At 36.2% G+C, this 20,795-nt stretch overlaps 1 protein-coding gene across 2 annotated transcripts in view; it reads right to left on the bottom strand.

Annotated features, from left to right (window-relative positions):
* Positions 1–20,795, bottom strand: part of HIBCH (3-hydroxyisobutyryl-CoA hydrolase) — a 42,041-nt gene that overhangs the window by 11,059 nt on the left and 10,187 nt on the right. For both annotated transcript variants that reach the window (XM_084289649.1, XM_084289650.1), the window contains 5 exons: positions 11,090–11,168; positions 6,387–6,532; positions 5,261–5,347; positions 3,248–3,306; positions 2,266–2,347 (listed from right to left, as the gene is read on the bottom strand). In XM_084289649.1, the coding sequence (XP_084145775.1) occupies positions 2,266–2,347; positions 3,248–3,306; positions 5,261–5,347; positions 6,387–6,532; positions 11,090–11,168 (453 nt within the window). The remainder of the gene's footprint in view (positions 1–2,265; positions 2,348–3,247; positions 3,307–5,260; positions 5,348–6,386; positions 6,533–11,089; positions 11,169–20,795) is intronic.

Raw genomic sequence — 20,795 nt, 5'->3', positions numbered from 1 at the left:
GCCACAATTAAAGTTAATTACTATTCTGCTTCCCCAGTAAAACAAAACCTCCAGTTTAATTGGCAAACATTTTGTGGTGAAACTATATTTGTACTTGATTTTTTCTTTTTTTTTTTTTTTTTTTTTTTTTAACATAAATCCATTTTCCTTCTGTGAAATATTCACAAAATGAAAAGAATCAGTTAAGGATTTAGTCCTACAAGCATTTCTTGCTTAGTACAGAACATGTGCTGTTAGAAACTTGTCTGAGATTAACATACATGTTTGCACTAACAAGCCTTGTACTTACTAGAAAATCATTTCTAACAAATTTCTGCAAAGACAGAAGCAGTTCATTACCACAGTCTGATTTCTTGTGCAGAACAAAAAATACACAATTGTTCAGGAATAACTCTTTTACCAATCATAGGAAAGAAAGTCTGCTATAAAGTCCTGTTAAATACACAAAATAAGAATCAAAGCAACAAAAGATCCATATTTTGGTTGAGGAATTTAAAAAATACACAATTGTAATTTTTAAGTAGATGATAAATTTAAGAACTAAATTAAAACTATGACAGAAATGTACTCTGGGAATCATAAGGAACAACATTTTTTTTTTAATAGGGAAGATGTGAGTTATGAGGCTGAAGATGGAGCAAGTGTTGCAGGTTTGGGTACTTGGAGCAAATTTGGTAAAACAAGGAGTCCAGTTAACCAATTTCAGTAACAAAGTATTTCCAGAATCCTTGCATCTGTTGTAGTAAAACTATATTTCAAATAGACAAACCACCCTTTAGAGACTACATGCTCGTTTAGAACATCTCCCCCAGGTCTGATGATATTTTGAAATTTTAAGATCGTATGAAATTATCTTAGGAAAAGCTATCTGTAAATAATCCTCGATTGTTTTCAACCTCCATCAAAACTACTCAAAACGGTATCCCTGTAAAATCATACTGAACTTCGTAACGGCTGGAAATAAAATAGTAGGTTGTAACTCAATACTATAAAGAGCCCTCAAAAGTAACTGCTATTAGCATGCTATCAAACTGTCTCACAGACCTTAATATAACTACTTTTCTCTGCTATCTGTAACACAGGGGAAAAAGTAAGGATCTGAATCATACAGCCTATATATAACCTGGGGAGAAAAATCATCATGTTAGTCTGTGGTAGAGTTCAGGTTTCCAAACACACAAAATGATTATTCTGAGACTAGCTTGTTTGACTGCTTTAATTAATGGAACTTGAATACCAGTGGAAAAACATGATTAGCCTCCTCTTTCATTCAATTTTGCTTTCGTAGCACTTGTTGCAAAGTACTAGGCGTACTAGTTGGCATGAAGATGATTTGAAAATTTTCCTCTCTGTTTGAAAGTTCCAGAGACAAGATAATAAATCTTTAATTAAAAAGTATAAATAAAATTGTATGTGTTACCCTGAGTAATTACTCGATAATATTATGAAACTTACTGTTCCATCCTGAAAGTAGCAGGGGCAGGACACCTAACAGCAGTGATGCTACGGCACAGTTACATGCCTTCTGCTCAGTGGCAGTCTGTAGATGATAGTTCTGTTTCGTTTTACTACAAGAGCAGGATTCTGTAAGATGTTTAAGCAACGCTTTTGCTGCAGAAATGCTTGTGTTCCATCAAATTTTAAGTACCATTTGAATAATAATTAAAAAGACAGACTTTTAGGATGCACCTGAATACAGGTACTTCAAAGGAGAAAGGGAAAATATAAAGACTTTGGATAAATGAGCTGCTTCTTGCTTTTGTGGCTGGAGTATGCAGGAAGCTTGTAGCATTACTGTATGCTTTTAGAGTAGGGACTACAACCAACACTCAGATGCATTAAAGAAGATAATAAATACTTTGATAAATTGCTTGCTATTTACCCAAATTAGATATCTGAGATGGAAGAAAACAAACAACATTGTTCTGTCACTGTTTTATTCCAACCTCTGCCAATAAAATGAGGAGCTATAAAAGGAACCTTTGTCACCATCAACCCCTGACTGTGGAGGGGAAAAAGGGAAATCTTTTACTAGACTGCACTAGACAATATATAATGACATTTATGTTTTGTGGTTTCACAGAGGAATATTCTTCTAGGAGTAGAAATGCTTACAATTGCATATGACTGCATGAGAACTTGAGGATTGCATCTGCTGGTGTTATGTAGTTTTGTTTACATTAATAAGGTGATTATAGACTGTGCCAAGATGAGAATGTACAAAATCAGGCTTAATCTCTAACAAAAATAACACAAAGGCATTACCTCTAGCTGCTTAATGGCAAAAGGAGAACCATCTTCCTTTAATTTTTTAACAATTTCTTCCATGCTATTTGCTGAAAAAAGACTAAAAGAAAAGAAAAGAAAAACATTAACTGCTTTGGTGCTTCAGCCTTCAGCTTCCCTATGAAATGCCACTAACTGCGAAATTAGAAACAGAGCTTAACCAGGTGATTTGGCTTTTCTTAGCAATGTGTTCCCTGTCATTCAATTTTAAGTAACTCAGTTGACAGGCATCTCTTCCTTTACAGATCTCTAGCGTTTTAATACACCTCACGTTAGTGCTGATATTTATCTAAAAACTCTAATTACTACCGTCAGTCCTTTTTTTTTATATTTTTGTAATGCATCACGTTTTCAACTATCAACTCTGCTCCACTGGTTTGTTGCCAACACCGTTCATCTTCAACACCTTTTAGCATCCCTGCCCATGGCAGGGCGCTGGAACTAGATAACCTTTACGGTCCCTTCCAACCCATGTCCTTCTATGATTTCATGATCTCCACTAAATCCATTTAGTTACTGTTGTCCTTCCTCAAGATTTTTAGCTTCTTATTGCTCTCCTTCCTTTCTGCTTTCTTTTCTGATACAAAGAAGTCCCAAACAGTCATAGGAATGACCTTGTTCCAATGAACATGAATGTGTTTTGTAATGTGTCCCTTCCAGACGAAAAATTACTCACAGAAAACCCTTTCCAACTTTCTATAAAAAATATTTCTTCTCATGTGCCATAGGGCAGTTTAAAAGAATGGTATACCAATCAGGCAACTATGCTGAAAAGTATTTAATATACTGAAGACTGAAATATTTAATGAGTTTCACAAGGCACCCCGAAAACAAGTGTTTAAGTGGCTAACTTTAACGGCATCTCCATCACCTTACCTTTGGAACACTAATATACTGTTACTGGATTTAACTTGATGTTTTCTGTCCAAAGGAATAAAAAAGAAAAAAGATCCACAAATACCTGTTAATCTTCTCCATATGTTCATCAAGTACAAACTCCTTTTCTTGATCAATTTTGCTCTATTTAAAAAGCAAATGCATATTTTACTTGGTTATTTTAGACTGTCTGAAAAGCCTACCAGTACTGACAAATTTCAGCGAGTTATTACAGAAATAACATAAATGAACATGTAATGTTCATAAGATGTTTTTAATGAATTAGCTTTACAGTATGCATAATGAACCTCTCACTTCATCTTGTGAATGTTAAAGGTGTCATCTCATGCAGTGTTTGCTCTGAGCTAGAACACATGCGCATTTGACAGAGTGGTTATATTGTATGCAAGTAATCACAATTACTCTATCAATATGTTTCTATCAAATATACTAAGAAAGCCAGTGTAGATAAATATGCTCAAGAACCTGAGAATGTAGCAGACAGGAAAAGGAGATGTTTGGTTTCCTTAAATGTATACAGATGCATATATATGCATGTGTAAAAAATACATAAATAAAAGCGTGTACCTTTCTTCTCTCAGTGATTTTACAAAAATTTAGACAACTAAAAGGTTGGAAAGACCTGACGGATTTATGTGGAAAGGCTGTCAAATGTTTTAGATCTTCTGGCACTAAGGGGCTTGGGACACATGCAGATGTTTCAACAGCAGCAGCTGAAGCTGAGACAGAGGCTCCCTGTCAATTCAGCTCCGATCACTAAAAATATGCAGCCTCCTTTTCCATAAAATGTCATCCTGTAAAGCAGTATACCGCAACATGTAATTAATTCTATTTCATAGCTTTCTATTTATCGAAGTATTTAGTGCCACTGTTTGTCATTAACTTATCCAATGTATTTTTTAATTAATCTTTATTTATGAACTTAGTAATTCTAGAGCAGAAATAGCAGGAGTACCATTGCTCATTTTAAATCAGCTGCTCATTTTAAACAACTGGGCAATAATACTCAGGGTGACTGACTTCAGTGAACCCCTGTTTGGCTCCAGAAGTTCCCTTTCTTCTGAAATAAAATTACAACACACATCAATACAGCTGAAATAGCAGCTGAATAAATCCACTGTAAAGCCCAAACCTTTTATTTTCATGCCCATTGTTATGTGGGGCTAACACAAGTGCTAAATATACGTTATCAGTACAGTTAAATTCACCTCCAAAATCTACGGGTTTGTCCACTGGGAGAACAGCACCTTTTTCCCCAGGAAAATGTTGCTTTGAAGACCCCATATGCTTTCATTAGAACCTATCTGCACTCTGCTAATATGGACCCTGTAGATAAGTGCTGTGCTTATTTATAGTCTTTTAATTATCTCAAGGTTACAAACTTACAAAATATTTGAGAAATTAATGGAACAATGTTAGCCCTTAAATTCAGACTTTGAACCTTGCCTACAGATGGTATGCATCACTGTAATGCTAAAATTCACATCAAATACATGAAGTTAGCATAATTCTTCAGGTCAGTAAAGAAAAAGGGGATGGAAAGATAACATCCACTTCAAAGTGAGCAGCCTAGTATTGAATAACTGGCACTGTAACTTCTGCAGCCTCTGGAGCACAATTATGGTTCTTCTCTCTTTCATTTGTATTTGTCAGAAACCCTGGATTTCAGGATAACTCCCTAGATTGCAGTTGCCATCACGTACCACTCTCATTCTGCTATTGGCTATGTATTTTGCCTTCTGTAAAGCATGCTAGAAATCAGAGAGAAACAGGGAAAATTAAACAGCAGTGTATTTTCTGCATCACTATGCTACCAGCTGGGAACCTGTATAGAACAAACAGAAGGAAAGAAGTTGCTGACCACTACAGGAATGAAAAGGAAAGAAAGACTTTTAAATTCCAACTTTGACCACTGTAGGCATTAGCGCTACAAAGTACTATTTTAGAGAGTGGAAGGAGTATGAAAACTCATTATTTTATAACCATAAAACAAATAATCAGCAACAGGAAAAAATGATTGGTATTTACATACACTTAACTAACATTTCTGCTTGATTTCAGTAATGAAACACATTACCTTCACGTGGTAAGAGTTCAGTAAGTCTGCAATATTTTCTTTTGAAGCAGATTTCAATGCTATCAGGTCTTTCTCTAAGTCAGGTAGCTATAAAAAATAAGATTTCATTAAAAGTAAGTAAAGCAAAATGTACTTATTGAATCATTACTGCTATTACAATAGTACTTTATAGTATAAATGCATTTATGTGTACACGCATTAACCATACACATAGAGCTTAAAAAAAAACCCACCACACACACAAAACGTTTTGACCAGGTGTTGAAGAAGTACCAAGTAAGCAATACAAGGAGCTGGAGTTCACTTTGCCACAGTGTCGAACCATCTGGATTTGAGCGTGTCTGCAGTGATCAGCAAAAAACTGCTTCCTGAGCAGACCCCTAGTGCATTGCTGCAGCTGAAGCAGGTAAAGCCAGACTTTCTGAGGGGAAAGAGCAGGAGCCTGGCAACCATGCTGTGCTCAAAATAGTATCTGCCAGCCTGCATATCCAACCCATTCCAACGGTGCAGTCACAATGACAGTCATGAATCTTTTCATAGTGAAAGAGCCAGTTGCAGTTTCTCCTTCACTTATATTCACTTAAAGTACAGGAACGTTATGACTCTGATTTTATTGAATATGCTAATTTTTACATTTTCTCACAGCTGCTGGAAGAAGCAAATAGGCTATCTAGTAAGGAGACTGATAAAGAACACAGTAGTTGGCTGTTACCTAAATTAGAGCCTTGTGGTTGTATAAATAACCACTCATTTCAGACACTGTTGTCTAAATTGTACCCAGAAAGCAAACTACGGAAGTGGTGAAGGCAGTAAGAGAGGATGAAGGCAGAGCATACCATTTTTCAAGCAACTTCAATTATGCTCAGCAAATCATGCCCTTAAACAGCAGCATCGTGACGACAGCAACATTTGCTGCCTCTTGCAAGCAAAGCTGTCACTAGCTGAAAAGTGTTACAAGGACAGCCTAAGAGTACCTGACAGCTCCTGTTCCCAGGGCAGGGCCAGCTAAGACAACTGCACCTCTGCGTACACTCAGGTTGCTAAATGTATGCTGGTGGGCTCAGCCACTCCAACTTGTCATTGCAGTGCCAGGATGAGCCCGTGCTGGCTCTGGTTAGCAGTTTACCTTTTCTGATTCTACAAAATGTGTAGCGATGCCCGCTTTCAGCACATCTCGTCCTTTCAGCCGAAATCCTGTTAGTGCGAGGTAATAGCCAATCTTTCCTGAAAGTCTTGGCAAGAAATATCCTCCACCGACATCAGGGAAAAGGCCTGTAATAAGCAAAACAAACAAAAAAAAGAAAGTGAGGAGAGAACTTGTCCCAGCCATGCATGTAACTCGGTTATTTCTGCTTGTCTCACTTCCATCTCCCTGACCTGGGCGAGGCTTTCTTGCCCCAGTTTCTCCTTGACTTGGTTTGGCATTTCTCTGTCATCTAAACCCTTGCTAAAAGCAAACCCTTGAGCACCTTCCCAATTGTATTCTTTCCACTGGCACGTAATTTACAAACATACACCAGACTATAGTCTTCATTCTATTTGCCTACAAACTGAGAAACTCTTAGATGCCCAAAGAATCGAGTGTTCTCCCAGCAAACAACGGGCAGAGAATTATAGAATGATTCGTGCAAACTTGAACTGGAAGCTGCTTTTTCTCTGAAATCGTCTATTATGATAAAAATCTTACACTGCTGAAGGACCTCCTGAAAGCAGAGGCACGATATGCTGTCTTAATACCTCATCCTTTGACAGGACTATGACTAACCTGCAATTTTAAAGGTTATAAAACTTTCCAGTGTAGTGACTGTCTTACGTTTTTTTACTCCAAAGAATACGGTAATTAAAAAAAAAAAAAAAAGTGAATAAAATATAAAACTTTTAATAAAAGATATAATTGAAAAATATATAGCTTTTACCAAATTCTATGGAAAAACATTTTTTGTTTCCACAGGAAAGCTTAAATATTTTAAGTAGTCACTTTTTCAGTATCTACCTTTTTCTGTTACATAATCACTCACAAAATAATTTCAAGCACCTTTTGTAACTTCTAGTATACTTAAACTTAGGAAAACTTAAGCTTAGCTGTCTCAGTATCAGAAATCAAATGGAAAGAAACTGAGCGTACAGTTACTGCTTGGAAGTAATCACCAGTGGAGGATTCATGAGACTGCAAGTCGTCTGAATAAATTAATTGTGGGGTATTTTTGAGTAGATAAAAAAAAAGATAAATGAAACAGAAAGCATATTACAAATAAGAAACTCAGAAAAGAGTTGCCAAAGCAAAGACTAACGGGCAAGATTAAGATGTACAGAAGGAGTTTAAATGGTGTTCTGATAGAAAATGGCAATTTTTCACTCTAACGTATTTGCTTTCATTCAAGGAGTCACTCGTATATATTATATAAGGACTTACTGCAAATATTTTGTGATGTGGGCAGTTAGTGGGTCCTGAATATTCCTCTCCCTTGGATGGAATCAAGGGAAGGCTTCTTTAAATCATCACTTCATTGTCTTCTCTCAGTAATCTCTAAAAGTTCATCGCTGCTTTATGTTCTCACTCATCTCTCAACCTCTCCTCTGGCTCCCTTTTGGTCCTCCCTAAGTTCTGCAGCCTCTAATACATCACAAGCTGTTTTCAGGAGCCACTTCCTATCAGTTAATCCCGCTGATATGGGTGTTGCCCATATTTATGGCCTGATTTATTCCCCATCCTACAGGCTACTGAGACATACAGCTCTTCTAAAATGTTCAATGTCTTGGTGGCACCCTTCAAAAGCCCTAAGCTGTATTATCTCCATCTCATCACTTACCTTCTTTTTCATTTGCAGTCACTTTATGAATAGTCTACTCCACATTTTACCTTCTCAGTTTGAGCCATCAGATCTATAATGTTGGTGCCAAGACTGCCATTTAGTTTTATATTTCTATTCATCTGTCTCTTCTTGGATTTCCTACTACTGCAAAATAATTTCTTCATTTCAAAATGGAAGTTCTCTTACAAATCCCCTCCAAAGCAAAAAGGCAATTATATTATTCTTCCTATCCATCAGGACTGCAACAACCTTCTCCTCTTTGCTGTAATTAAAATACTGGTGCTGAACTATTATTCTTCCTGTGGTCACATTAGTTTCCCTCAGATTCCAGAGGAAAAGCAATCTTCATGTTGGGATTTATAGGGCTATTTCACACAGCCATACACAGCAAAAATAATTCTAAATAAACTAGAATGAATTTAAGTTGCTTCAGAAGTCAATAAAACTAAACTGAATGAAGATCTCTTTAGTTAGAACAGAATTTACAAGCAGCGTTAGTGAAGGTGTAGCTAATCCACTTTAATTTACTCAGCTGCTTAAGACTATAGACCACTATAGCTTCTACTGTGTCCTATGTGAGGTTCTTGTCTTCCTTTCCTCTTAAATTTTTACTCCTCTTGTCCCTGTTCTAAGTATTTCTCCTAATGCTCTCAATACTGCTTCTCAGATCTTTCTGCTTACTATTTAGTTTCTCAACATATTCTATATACTTGATTTTTTTTTCCTTTTGGTGTTTTTAACTAATTATTTTTCAAATGCCTACTAAAGTGAGAGAATGAATCTCTGCTGGGCTGACCAGGCTAAAAGCCTGTGCCTGTAACACTGACTTGCAGCCTGAGCCTCAAGATGGATCCAACGTGCTTCACTGTAATCCCAACTGTTAAATTGTCTATGTGGTTGCCAAGCAAAAGATAAAGGTACCACAGTATTTCCACCTTTTCTTGCAGAGGCAGCTGGAGATTTATTACTAAATTACTTATAGAAAGCTAAAAGCTTAAACGGATATACAAGAAAGTGTCTGCTATTACTCTAACAGCACCTTAAAGCCCATTTCTTACAATACGCTTTCATCTTTCGTTCTTCCCACCAGGGAAGGTATTTCCCCATCCTCCTACATCTCAACTGCATTCCCATGTTTCATCTTATCTGTATCAGTTTGAAACTCCTACAGTCTAGAACTTTCATTTGCAAAATGGCATATAAATGTCACCTTTTGTTTATGGTGCTAAGTGCATAAGCAGTGGTGTGAAAGTGTAGGAGATGAATGAACACTGCTTTCATTTCACAAAGGCATAATGCCTTCTGAAATATATAGGGAAAAATTCAATTAATACAATCTCCAGGCAGCTAGACATGTTAAACATACACCACAGAGATCAAAACAGCTAAGCCTTTAAATCCAAACAGATTTCAGTGGTTGGACTTCTAATTGATCCTAAAAGGGTTTTAATTACTTTCTTTCCTAAGCAAGTCCTAAGCTGTTACTTTACCCGTCTTTACAGTCTATTTGTGCTTAGTAAGTCCCTGTAAACACATAAAATGTATGTAAAGTGCATAATCTTTGTTAGCATAAGACTACCTGTATCTTTACCTTTGAAGAAGAAAAGGTGTCTTTATTAGAATAATTTTATGTCCTTAAGAACTACTGTTAGTTTAAAAAAAAAATCTTTGTTTGCTTCAAATAGTTTCCCTGTAGAACTGTTTATTAGCCTCAGGAGTTTACTAAATTACTGTAGCTTTAATACTTGAACTACCTAAGTTTACTACGTTTTCCTTCAGCATAGGAAGATACTGGACACTATAAAAATCTAATCACTAGCAAAACACGTATCAAATTTAGCTGTGATGACATTATTATATTTATTTTCTTTTCAAAATGGATTTCTCATTTTTTCCTGTAATTTCTTAGCTTTATCATTACATAATTGGAAATTCTTTTATTGAGGAAGTAATGGCCAATACTCCTTACTACTTATTCTTTGAAGTGAAACTAAGACTGAACTTAAAAGCCCCATATCTGGTGCTATTTAAACTATTTAAGCACCAGTTAAGGTTCTCTATTCTGAACAAATGTGTTCAATGGGGCCATATTTTACAGACCAGCCATATTCTTCTATTTGAGGACATAAAGATAAGAACATTTGCCATCATCCTTCGGTTCCTTACCTCTGAATGATATAAAAACTTAGGAACTCTGTAGGACAGAAATGCAGGATAGGTAATAGGTTTTAAGCAATCTTCGTAAACATTGTTGGTAAGCAGGAGGTGGGAATTAGACAGAGAGAGAGCATTAAGGGAATCCCAAAGTCAGACAGTAATACATTCTGTGTGGTTACCAGTTGGTACCGGTATTGTCTTCAGGGGAAATGTGAATGATTTCATAAGAAGGTTCACTGTAATCTGACTTTTCCTGAGGCACACCACCCTCTTTATTTAGCTCAGGGTCATAAAATTTTCTATTGTACATCTCAGAGTTGACATAGGTTGTAGGATCAAACATCAGAAAATGCAAGGTACATGTTGCTATTAAAAAACAAAATAAAAAAATGATCTTGTGCACAATCTGTACACAACTGTAATTGATCTACATTACTAATCCACTTAAAAAGCTAGGATTTCTCATGAACATAGCAGATCATGGAGTTTGTCTCCACACTGAGTTTGGAATCTAAAATGGTTAGCACATTTGCACTGGGATCTTCTGACTTTATCTGCTTATGCCTGTAGCAAAGACTTAGTTCCTCACATGTACTTCCATTTTTAAAGCATCATATCCTGATAGTTTTTGTGTCAGTCTAGCCTGTTTTAAGAATCTCAGTGATCAACCTTCCATAACTCAGAGACAAGTTTTTATTCATTTAATAGAAAATACTTTCAATACATGGTCATTTCCAGCTCCTTTTTAAAGCTCTTAAATTATTGCTGTCGCTTTCAGTCAACTGTATCTCATCCCATTTACATGAGCAGTGAAACTTGAAACATATTAACATATGATAATCTGTTAAAATCTACTTACCTATTGCTGTTTCTGGCATTGCAAAAAGAGTCTTTTCTGTAGCAACTCGGAAATGTCCATGGACTGAAAGGCCAACTCCCTGCATATGGAGCACAAACAAAGGAAATGGTTATAAAATTACCAGTGAAAGTAATTATAACTGTAATCCTATGCAACACACTTCCTGTTTTGCTCTACAATCAAATAATGTTACATTTGCAATGCACATCTCAACAAAATATTAAATGGCCTTTTATGGTTCCAAGACCTGTAAAACATTTTTTACCTTTATGATTTGATTGAAATAGCTTTCCATGCTTTAAAAGATTGCTGACTCATACTGAGATTAACTACAAATAGCCCATGAGTGACAGCAATAACAGAAACAAGTGACCCCATTTTTCTCCATTCGTCTACTAAGCAAGTTGATATTCTTTTGCTAATGTTATATCATCTATAACTTTTGCACATACTTCAACAACCTATCATCAGCAACAACAAAAAAGCCAATACTTTTAGAATATAGATGAATTGCATGAAGCTGTAATTATGCTTTTAAAAGAAATATTAGCTATTATTATTATGTGATAATTACCAACTTTATCAATACAGAAGTATTTCAAGCAGGAAAAGCCTCCAGCATTATTCATTAAAATTCAAAGTCTGTGGTTAGAAACTCAGTCTTCCTTAACCCTGTAGTTCTCCAAGTCAGAAATAAGATGCACACTGCGAAGTACCTAGCCTTCTTCTCTAGCAGACTTTTCTGATGAGGTATTTTCTTCAAACCTGCAAAGCTCCTGGTTTTGCCTATCATATTTTCTGATTTAGGCACTGAGCAGCAGCAAGGCCCAAGAAAAGGATGTATCTTCCTTTCGTCAAAAAAAAAAAATACATCAGAGAAGCATTCAATAGGCAAAATGACATATTTAATAATACTGGGATTACTCGGCACAGCCACAACAAATGGGTAAAGGATCCTCACTTCTTAAAGCTTATCTACATACCGATACAAATCTGTAGATCCTAGCCGAAGACAAGTACCCTCTATTGAATATTTCACAAGTGTCATTATGCAAATATTTTCTCTCACTTTGTTTCAGCTTACTTCCTTTCCTCACTGCTTTCCTCCTATCCAACCAATTTTTGTATTAAAATTAGTATCACTGTTTAAAAGAACTCAAAGTATAACGAAGATGTAATCGATTTTTAATTAACATTTCTACTTGTTTAGATATTAGAAAAATGGGAACTAAGGTTATTAGTCTTCACAAACGTCTTCACTATATTTCAGACTTCCCAACAAAAACAGTGGCATTAGTTGAGTGATAGCTGCTTGGACCAGCATTGCATGTTCAATAGGCTTTTAAGAAGACTGTAGAACATCTTTTCATTTCACTTATCTACAGGGATCTTTGGGTGAGTTTTACATTAAAATTTTAAAAAGTTATCTCAAGCTAATAAAAATTACATCCATTTCTTCGCACCATTCTTATGCATTCTTTCCTGGCCCCTTGTACATTTCTGCCCAGCAAGAAATTAATTGTCACCACTTATTCCATTAGGGTGATGCATGATTAAATCTGAAAACATCTTACAGGTTTTTTCTGCAAAATGAGTATCTGCCATTCTCAGTTTTTAATATAAATTTATGAAGCTTTTAAGATTCCAGTCTAATTTTCTGAGAAATGGACACTTAACATTTCTGGCTATTGTATTTGATTTTGGATGCAGAGCCTAAGCCAAATCTACACACACAGGGAACTGCTGTTTCACAGAGGCAAATGGATTTTGAGCAAAACCTGAATCTTATTTGCATACGGTACAATCTACATCTCATCCCTTATCTGTCCCTCAGCTCTTTCACTTGACTGATTGTAGATCTATCTCATCTGAGCAGCAGCAAAGGCAGCAGCCCTGTATGTAAAGCTTCATTTATTCATTAAAAAGCTCTAGAATTCTTAAAGGAAGTAGAAATGTGACTTTGGCACTTTCAACATTTTATTGTATCACACCAGACTATTTTCATTGCATTGAGCAAAGTCTTTCCTATAGCAAGAGAAAGCACAATACCTGTGCTATTTTTATGCATGTTCAGCAGTAATGGCAACTTCTTTATAAAGATAAATTGAGATAAAATAAAGCAAATCCATTTTGCTTTTTCTAATTCTTAACTGTTTTGTTGTTGTTGTTGTTGTTCTAATGCTGTATCTAAGAATACAAATACCATTTATCATAAAACATTTTCCTGGCTTATTTTCTAGGTAATCAGTAGTTTGTATAAGAAAAAAGATTCAAATTTTCAACTTGAGTTCTAAGTAGTAAAGAATGGAGTGTGAACTTCACAAAGACTGCTTCTCTTCCAAGGTTGTTCTTTTTATAGTGATAAAAATAACTGTAGAGTTTTCCTTATAAAAAGTTGAAAGAAGTAATTTTCTTTTGAAAGAATTAAATCAGATTTCACTTTCTCAAGTGCCTTAGCCATAATTGGATTTGTTTTCTAGATAGCCTTCAAGTTTTATGGTATAGATAAGAGCTTAATTTAGATACACATTTAAAAGACTAAAATTGTATTTTCTTCTTAGTCGTTGTAAAGAAAATGGCACAAATACATCTTTATTTATTTGAAGATCGTTTTGAAATGATCCTACATTAAGATAAAACTAGGAGAGAAAAATGAGTTAACACTCTGAGGGTACAAACGCCAGGAATATATTCAACTGCTGATCATATGCTTTCATGTGTTTATTTGCAGCTTCCCAAATGGTTATTTTAATAACTTTCACTGTATGTGTTTAACCTTCTCCATCTAATCCAGAGGAAAGATGTGTATTAGTTTAGAAGTATCCTGTATAAAGAACAAACTCTTCCAATCAGAAGTCTAAATGCATTCCTCCTCCATTTCTGGATATATATATATATATATATATATATATTTTTTTTTTTAAGGATATACATATATTTTAATTTTAAACCAGAACCTTACAAATCTAGAGTCCCATCTAGGAGGTCCTTCACACTATTAAAATATCTAAAGTAAGGCTGTGTTCACTTCACCTTAAATGGCCCCAGCATTTACACATACAAGCCTAAATGCTATTATGTCTTCATTAAAATGTGCTATACCCTGCAGTGTGAGAGACCTCCCTTTCATGATCTTCAAATATGTACTAAAGGTAATTTCTTGCTCCAGACTTTCCCAAGATACGTTTAGCCACTACAGTAAAAGACAATTCAAGTTTTTATATGTACATAAACACGAAAAGAAGGACAAAGGAGAATATCCATCCTTTATGGAGTGTGGGGGGAAACGCTGACAAGAGATGAGGAAAAGTCTGAGGTATTTAATGCCTCCCTTGCCTCAGTCTTTATTGGTAAAGCTAATTCACCTCAGAGTACCCAGCCTGCTGAGCTGGAACACAGAGGCAGGGAGCAGGACGAAGCCCTTATAATCGGGGGGGAAATGGTTAGCAACCAGGTGAATGCCCATAGACCCATGGGACCGGTGGGATCCACCCAAGGGTGCTGAAGGAGCTGGTAGAAGTGCTTGCCGTGTTGCTTTCAATAATTTAGCAGCAGTTTTGGCTAACCGGGGAGGTCCCAGCTCACTGGAGGTTCGCAAATGTGACACCCACCTACAGGAAGGGCAGGAAGGAGGATCTGGGGAACTACAGGCCTGTCAGCCTGACTTTGGTGCTAACCAAGGTCATAAAGCAGGCTATCCTGGCATGGACAGGACAGCCAGGTGATCAGACCCAGTCAGCATGGGTTTAAGAAAGGGCTCGGGAAGTGGTGGTCCCTCCCTACCTGGCACCAACGAGTCCACACCTCAAGTACTGTGTCCAGTTTTGGGCCCCTCACCACACGAAGTCCACTGACTTGCTCGAGAGAGCAATGAAGCTGGTGAAAGGAATAGAAAATGACACCAAAATGGAGCAGCTGAGGGAAGTGGGGCTGTTTAGTCTGGAGAAGAGGAGGCAGAGGCCTCATCACCTGCCTGAAAGGAGGCTGCGGCGAGGTGGCTGTCGGTTCCCTTTATCAGGTGACAAGGGATAGGACAAGAGGAAATGGCCTCAAATTGCACCAGGGGAAGTTTAGACTGGACATCAGGAAGAATTTCTTCATGAGAAATGTGCGATATAGGCATTGGAACAGGACGCCTAGGGAGGCATGTCTATTTAAGAGACGTGTGGCTGTGGTGCTTAGGGACATGGTTTAATGGTGGGCTTGGAAGTGTTGGGTGGATGGTTTGACTTAATGATCTTAGAGGTCTTTTCCAACTTAAATGATTCTATTATTCTATTTCTCTGGTGAATCAGCCTTGGTTTTTAATCCAGGTCATTTATCTTAATACTGGCAAGAACCTTTTTTTCTTTTTTTTTTTTTTTTTCTACTGGCAACTGCATGTTTTATTTTTGTAAAAATGACACCAGAAGTTAAGGTGCTTAGTAACAACCAACCAATTTAAAAAATCTTTCTGTAAGGTTTTTAATATCAGTTAATCAAAAACATATATAATAGCAGAAATGGTGGTCTGAAAATGCATTACTGCAGACAGATAGGCGATAATGATGTGATCGCAAATTATGAATTTACTACTGCATAGGTATTAAAATACTAATCTTAATAAATGTAGTGTGTTACAACTTTACTATTAGAGCACACCTTATGAAGGTATGAAATATTGTTTGCAGATCTCTTAGTTATGTTCAAATTCATCAACAAGCTTCTGAAGAAGCCAGCAGAGTATCTCAATTTTACTTCCCAAACACATGATTTCAAACTCAGTGCACTATTTCAAATGTCATTATGTGACAGTGTATGGAAAATTTATCATTAGTTCCATATTTTTCATGATGAATACAGAACCTTACTGAAGTACTTTTCTGATGAAAAACAAAGTATAGACTACTGATATAAACTGAGCAATGGAATACAGCTACTATAAATCTCAAAAGTATGCTGTATTGTCTTAAATTGAAAATGACCCACACTAGTCATTCAGAGAACTCAACATATCTAAGAAAGTTAATAGAAATTGAGGGCCACCACAACAGAAAACCACACAGTGCAAAATAAATATGCCCATCTTGAACGACATACAACAAAATGATGCTCGTATTCACCTGCAGCATTAAGCACTGGAGTTACTAACTGAATAAACATCTGTTCACATGCAGACAAGGAGACCTGTCTCACAGCAAAACCATAAACCATATTTGACTGTTTACTAAATAACCTAACACTGCAAAGGAGTCACTGCCTAGGAAAGCTTAAAAGACAGAATTAAAGAAATACAAACAGAAAAGGAGCTCATCTTCAGTAGGCTGATAAAGACTTTTTAGCTGTACAAGCAAACAATTTCATGATAATACTAATATCAATACCATCTGCAGTGAAAGTCCTGTTGGGAATAGTTCAAATGCAATGATTAGACATTTTAAACTGAATGAGAATGCAGTTCCTGGTAGGGCCAGAACCACAAAAGAAATGCGGCAATCAACAAGACATACTGGGCATAATATAACAAAGGGCAAGTATATCTGAACACAGATGTGTAAAAAACACAATGTGCAGTGATTTTTGTCTGCTGATACGTTCACAAAAGCATTAGTTGGTGGAGTAAACAAGTGAAATTGATTGAGGGAGCACCAGAGGCTTATAGCTACGTTAGATCAAAAATCATTGGTATAAGAGCATTATCCCCTGCATCCAGACACAGCAAATCTTAAACTGAATCAAAATTAATCTTTGTTCATCATTAATGTCATGGACCACTCCAAAGAGTATAATCTGTTTTTGTCAGTAGATACTAGCAGGGACAAGATGATTTATTGAACCAGAGCAATATTTTAGAATAGATCGGGACTAAGAATATCACATTCCTTAGTTGATGACATATAAATCAACTTTATACAAATATCCTAAAAAAATCATTAAAAACAGTGCTTTTGGTGGTCTTTTCAATCATTTAGTGTGTTATTTTAAAATATAAAATATTAATTTAATATACAATTTAAATATGAAATATTAATTTCCACATACTGATTATGTGCTACAGCATCCCATTCCAAATTTCTACAGGCATACAGAAGAACAACTGTCTGGATAACATTACCTGTAATAATATCTGACGTTTCAGTCTGAAGTGTTTTCCCTAAAGCTTAATGTCAAACCTGTAAGAAAGTTTGTGCTGTGAATGACAACCAATATTTGGTGAATGCTCTGCTGATGCTTCATGGCACAAACCAATGGCAGAATTCATTCCAGTTGTGTGTTTCCTAAAGTTTACTTCTATCTTCACCACAAATTCAAACATAACACTAAAAACTTCCCCTTAATTTATTAGTATCTTCTGTGATGACCTAGAAGTGTAACTTGTTCTCCTGACTTCTGATTATTTAAACAGATTTGCTCAACTACGTTAATAGTAATCATTTAGGTCAATTTCTTCTAACAGTAAAACTTGAAAAAAATCATAGAGGCCACAGCAGCACTGCTACAATGACTGTCTTTTACAAACAAAATTCAGATTCAATTTTGAAAATCCCTGTTCTGATTTTGCTACTAGCAGCCAAAATTTATGCAGAAGCAGCAGTGGCAGTCAAACACATGCCTCCAGAGTAAAGAGGCAGACCACCTTGCTTCTTCACTATTCTTACTGTGACTTATTTATTAACTATCTTTTTTTTTTTTAATTATTGTTTCTAAAATTCTTGAAGACAAGCGTTGTTCCTCTGCAACACCTAAAAAGGTAGCTACTGCAAGAAATACAAAGATTAGGACTAGCCACATCCTAACAGCTGCAGGGAAGGCAGGAAAGAGACGGGACCCATTTCAGAAAGATGCATCAACACACAACTAAGCTTTTAGGTTTTCTGTTAAAACTGAAGAAAACACTTTTTGTTCTTAAAGATGGGCACATGCAACTCTTTTTTTTTTTTTTAAAAAAAAAAAAAGGAGCATAGTTATTTGGGTGAAATGTGCAAACCAAGGGAATTTTGTCATGATGTTCCATTTCTTAGGAAAAAAATGCTTAAAAAAAATAAAATAAAGCAGACATTAAAACTAACTGAAGGAGAAAATAAGCATTCACAGTCTTCTGGGAAACGAGAAAAATTAACAGGGGATGGAGAAGCAGGCAAAGATAATTCTCTTCAGAACTTTCGTCCTTGATCTATAATAAAGGGAAGGAAAGGGAAATAATGAGATGAGAAAATTCTCAATATGAGACTCTAAATGAAGGCCCAGAATTAAAGAAAAATAGTACAATTTCTAGCAAGAAAGACTGTGGTGTTAAATGGTAAGAATGAATCCACGCAGAAGCACACAAAATATCTGCGATGACACTAAACAGTGCAAGGGTGCAAAAGGTTTCCACGAAGCCATACAGAAAACCTCCTATAAACATACACAGGTTGCATGAAAATAAATAAATAAATAAATAAAAATATAGAAAGTACAGCTTAGAACCTCAAATTTAGTCACAGAGTAGACAAGTGATGTCTACTCTCTGACGTGATCTCTACCCCGTTACACTGCACAGAAATGCAAAAAACATTTGTTCTGTGCTTCAAAAATATTCAGTGCAGTACAATTGTATAATGCCAACATGTATGTTAAGGAAGTCTGCCTTTCTTTCTACGTGTAAAATAGTGGCATCCGTTCCTTTTTGTATTGGACATTGAAGAATGTAGATTTGACAGAGGGACTGGAGCTTTACTTTCTGTACCACTACTGTTTTCAAACCCGTAGTTTAAAATATTTGTTTTCAAGACAGTGCTTTATGGTTGGCCCTTTGGGGAAGAACATCATGTGCAAATCGTTGAACATTCAGCAGTTATTTTTTTGTATTGATGTCAAAAACTGCTGATGTTACAGTCCGATTAGCTACAGAATGAAGTGTGCCATTTGTCCCTGGGATCAAGCGCAGGAGCTTAGCAGGCAGACCCCCATGCCAGATGCTCAATATAGCGTAGTATCCGCCAAGAGTGCATCCTGTTTTAGTATTGCTTCAGCATTGTTTTCAACATCCTGTATTACAAAAGCTAAGAGGTACACAAGTCAACCTCACAAAGGTTTGTTTCAAAGTACAACAGATAACTACTTCCAAAATCTCTATTTTCCAATAAAAGCTTGCTTCAGCTTTGAAGCACAGACAACAAATGGACAAGAAGTTTCTGTACAGTACACAAGCATGAGTTTCTAGGGGAGCCAGAGAGAGGAAAGGAGAGAAAGAGAGAATAGGAAAGCAGCTTATCCAGGTTTAGTATGTCAATATTCCAGGCAGATTCTAGGGCATAAATTAAAAAAAAAAAAAAAACTGACTGCAGATATTTTAATAGTGGGAAGGACTCTAGCTTTTCAGAATGTTGTAAGGTAAAGTTTCACCAAAATGCCAGGCTTAAGTTGAAATAAAACACTGCAAACTCCCTCCAAAAGTTATTTATTTTAAGTTTTGAAAAGCTTTTATTGTTTAAAGCAAACTAAAAGCCTAAAAGAGAAATACTCCACTTTTTCTGGAAGATCATTAAAATGTTATCGTACCCCCACATCAAACCCTTCTTAACTCCTCACGAAGACAAGTGGACTCTACTTGATGCAACAGCCAATAAAGATGGAGCAAAGATGCAAACTTCACCTAAGCGAATCTCTGTTTAAAGACCTATGTGTCAGGTCCTAAGACCTGCTTTAAAAAGTAAATCAGATTCCTCTAACAATATAAGCAACCAGAATCTTTTGCTGAAAATCAAGTGGCGCTGACACACACGTACAAAGTTAAATATGAGCACTAAGCTCACACTTTCTACAACAACATAAAAGGCTGCGGGAATTTTGAATCTGTAGCCCAGAAGGGAAGAATGGTCCGAGATGCAACAGCTGGAGTTTTTCCAAACTGCAGAGTAGGTTCAAGGATTTGCTTGCATCTGATTCTCTGGAACCTCTAAACAGCCCCGTGGCTTACATTAAATTGACGTTAGCACTCAGTAAGCAACGTTATGAAAAAAAATCATATTCTGAGCTGCAAAGTTTATGATGCTAAGAAAACATAGCCTAGATGATATCACTATTAAATGAAGAGCACAATTACCTGGAGGCATTTTAAGATATCAGCAATTTGCAGCCAAACTGAGACAGCAACTCTACTGAGGTCATACAGAAGCCAATCATTAATAAAGTTTTATTTGGTATTTTTCATTAGCTGCTTGGATGAGGAAATAATAAGGGATTTGTTTGTTGTTTTTTTGATGTATTTTTGTTTGTTTTGTTTTTAATATACGTATAGATATAATTTCCAAATTACATTTTGGGAAGGTATTATTACTTTGAAGGGCAGAGATCAGAATTCAAAACCATCTCACATCAGAGAAATGGTGGAACAAGATCAGACAGATATAAATGAAATGAAATCAACTACATCTACAAAAGTAAAATCAAATGCAACGTTGCAAGCATGCTTTTTATAGAACAAATGCCTTAAAGCTTTCCAGACCTGAAACCAACTAGGAACTTAATAGAAACAGTAACAAAATGCTGCTGCAAAAAGAATTTACTTCAGACACTATGCTACAGCAGGCACCAAAGGGTGGAACTGTACCCACTTAGCCTAGATTTACCACAGCTGGGAAGCCTAACCAGCTTGATGTGGTGGAGCTACAAAAGGCAATGCCAGGTGATACAATGCTCAGGTTTATTCAAGGAGGAACTACGTGCTTGTTTGTTGTTTTTT

Source organism: Netta rufina (genome assembly GCF_964035555.1).
Source record: "Netta rufina genome assembly, chromosome: 6".
NCBI lineage: Eukaryota > Metazoa > Chordata > Aves > Anseriformes > Anatidae > Netta > Netta rufina.
This window is presented reverse-complemented; position numbering and strand designations above follow the sequence as displayed.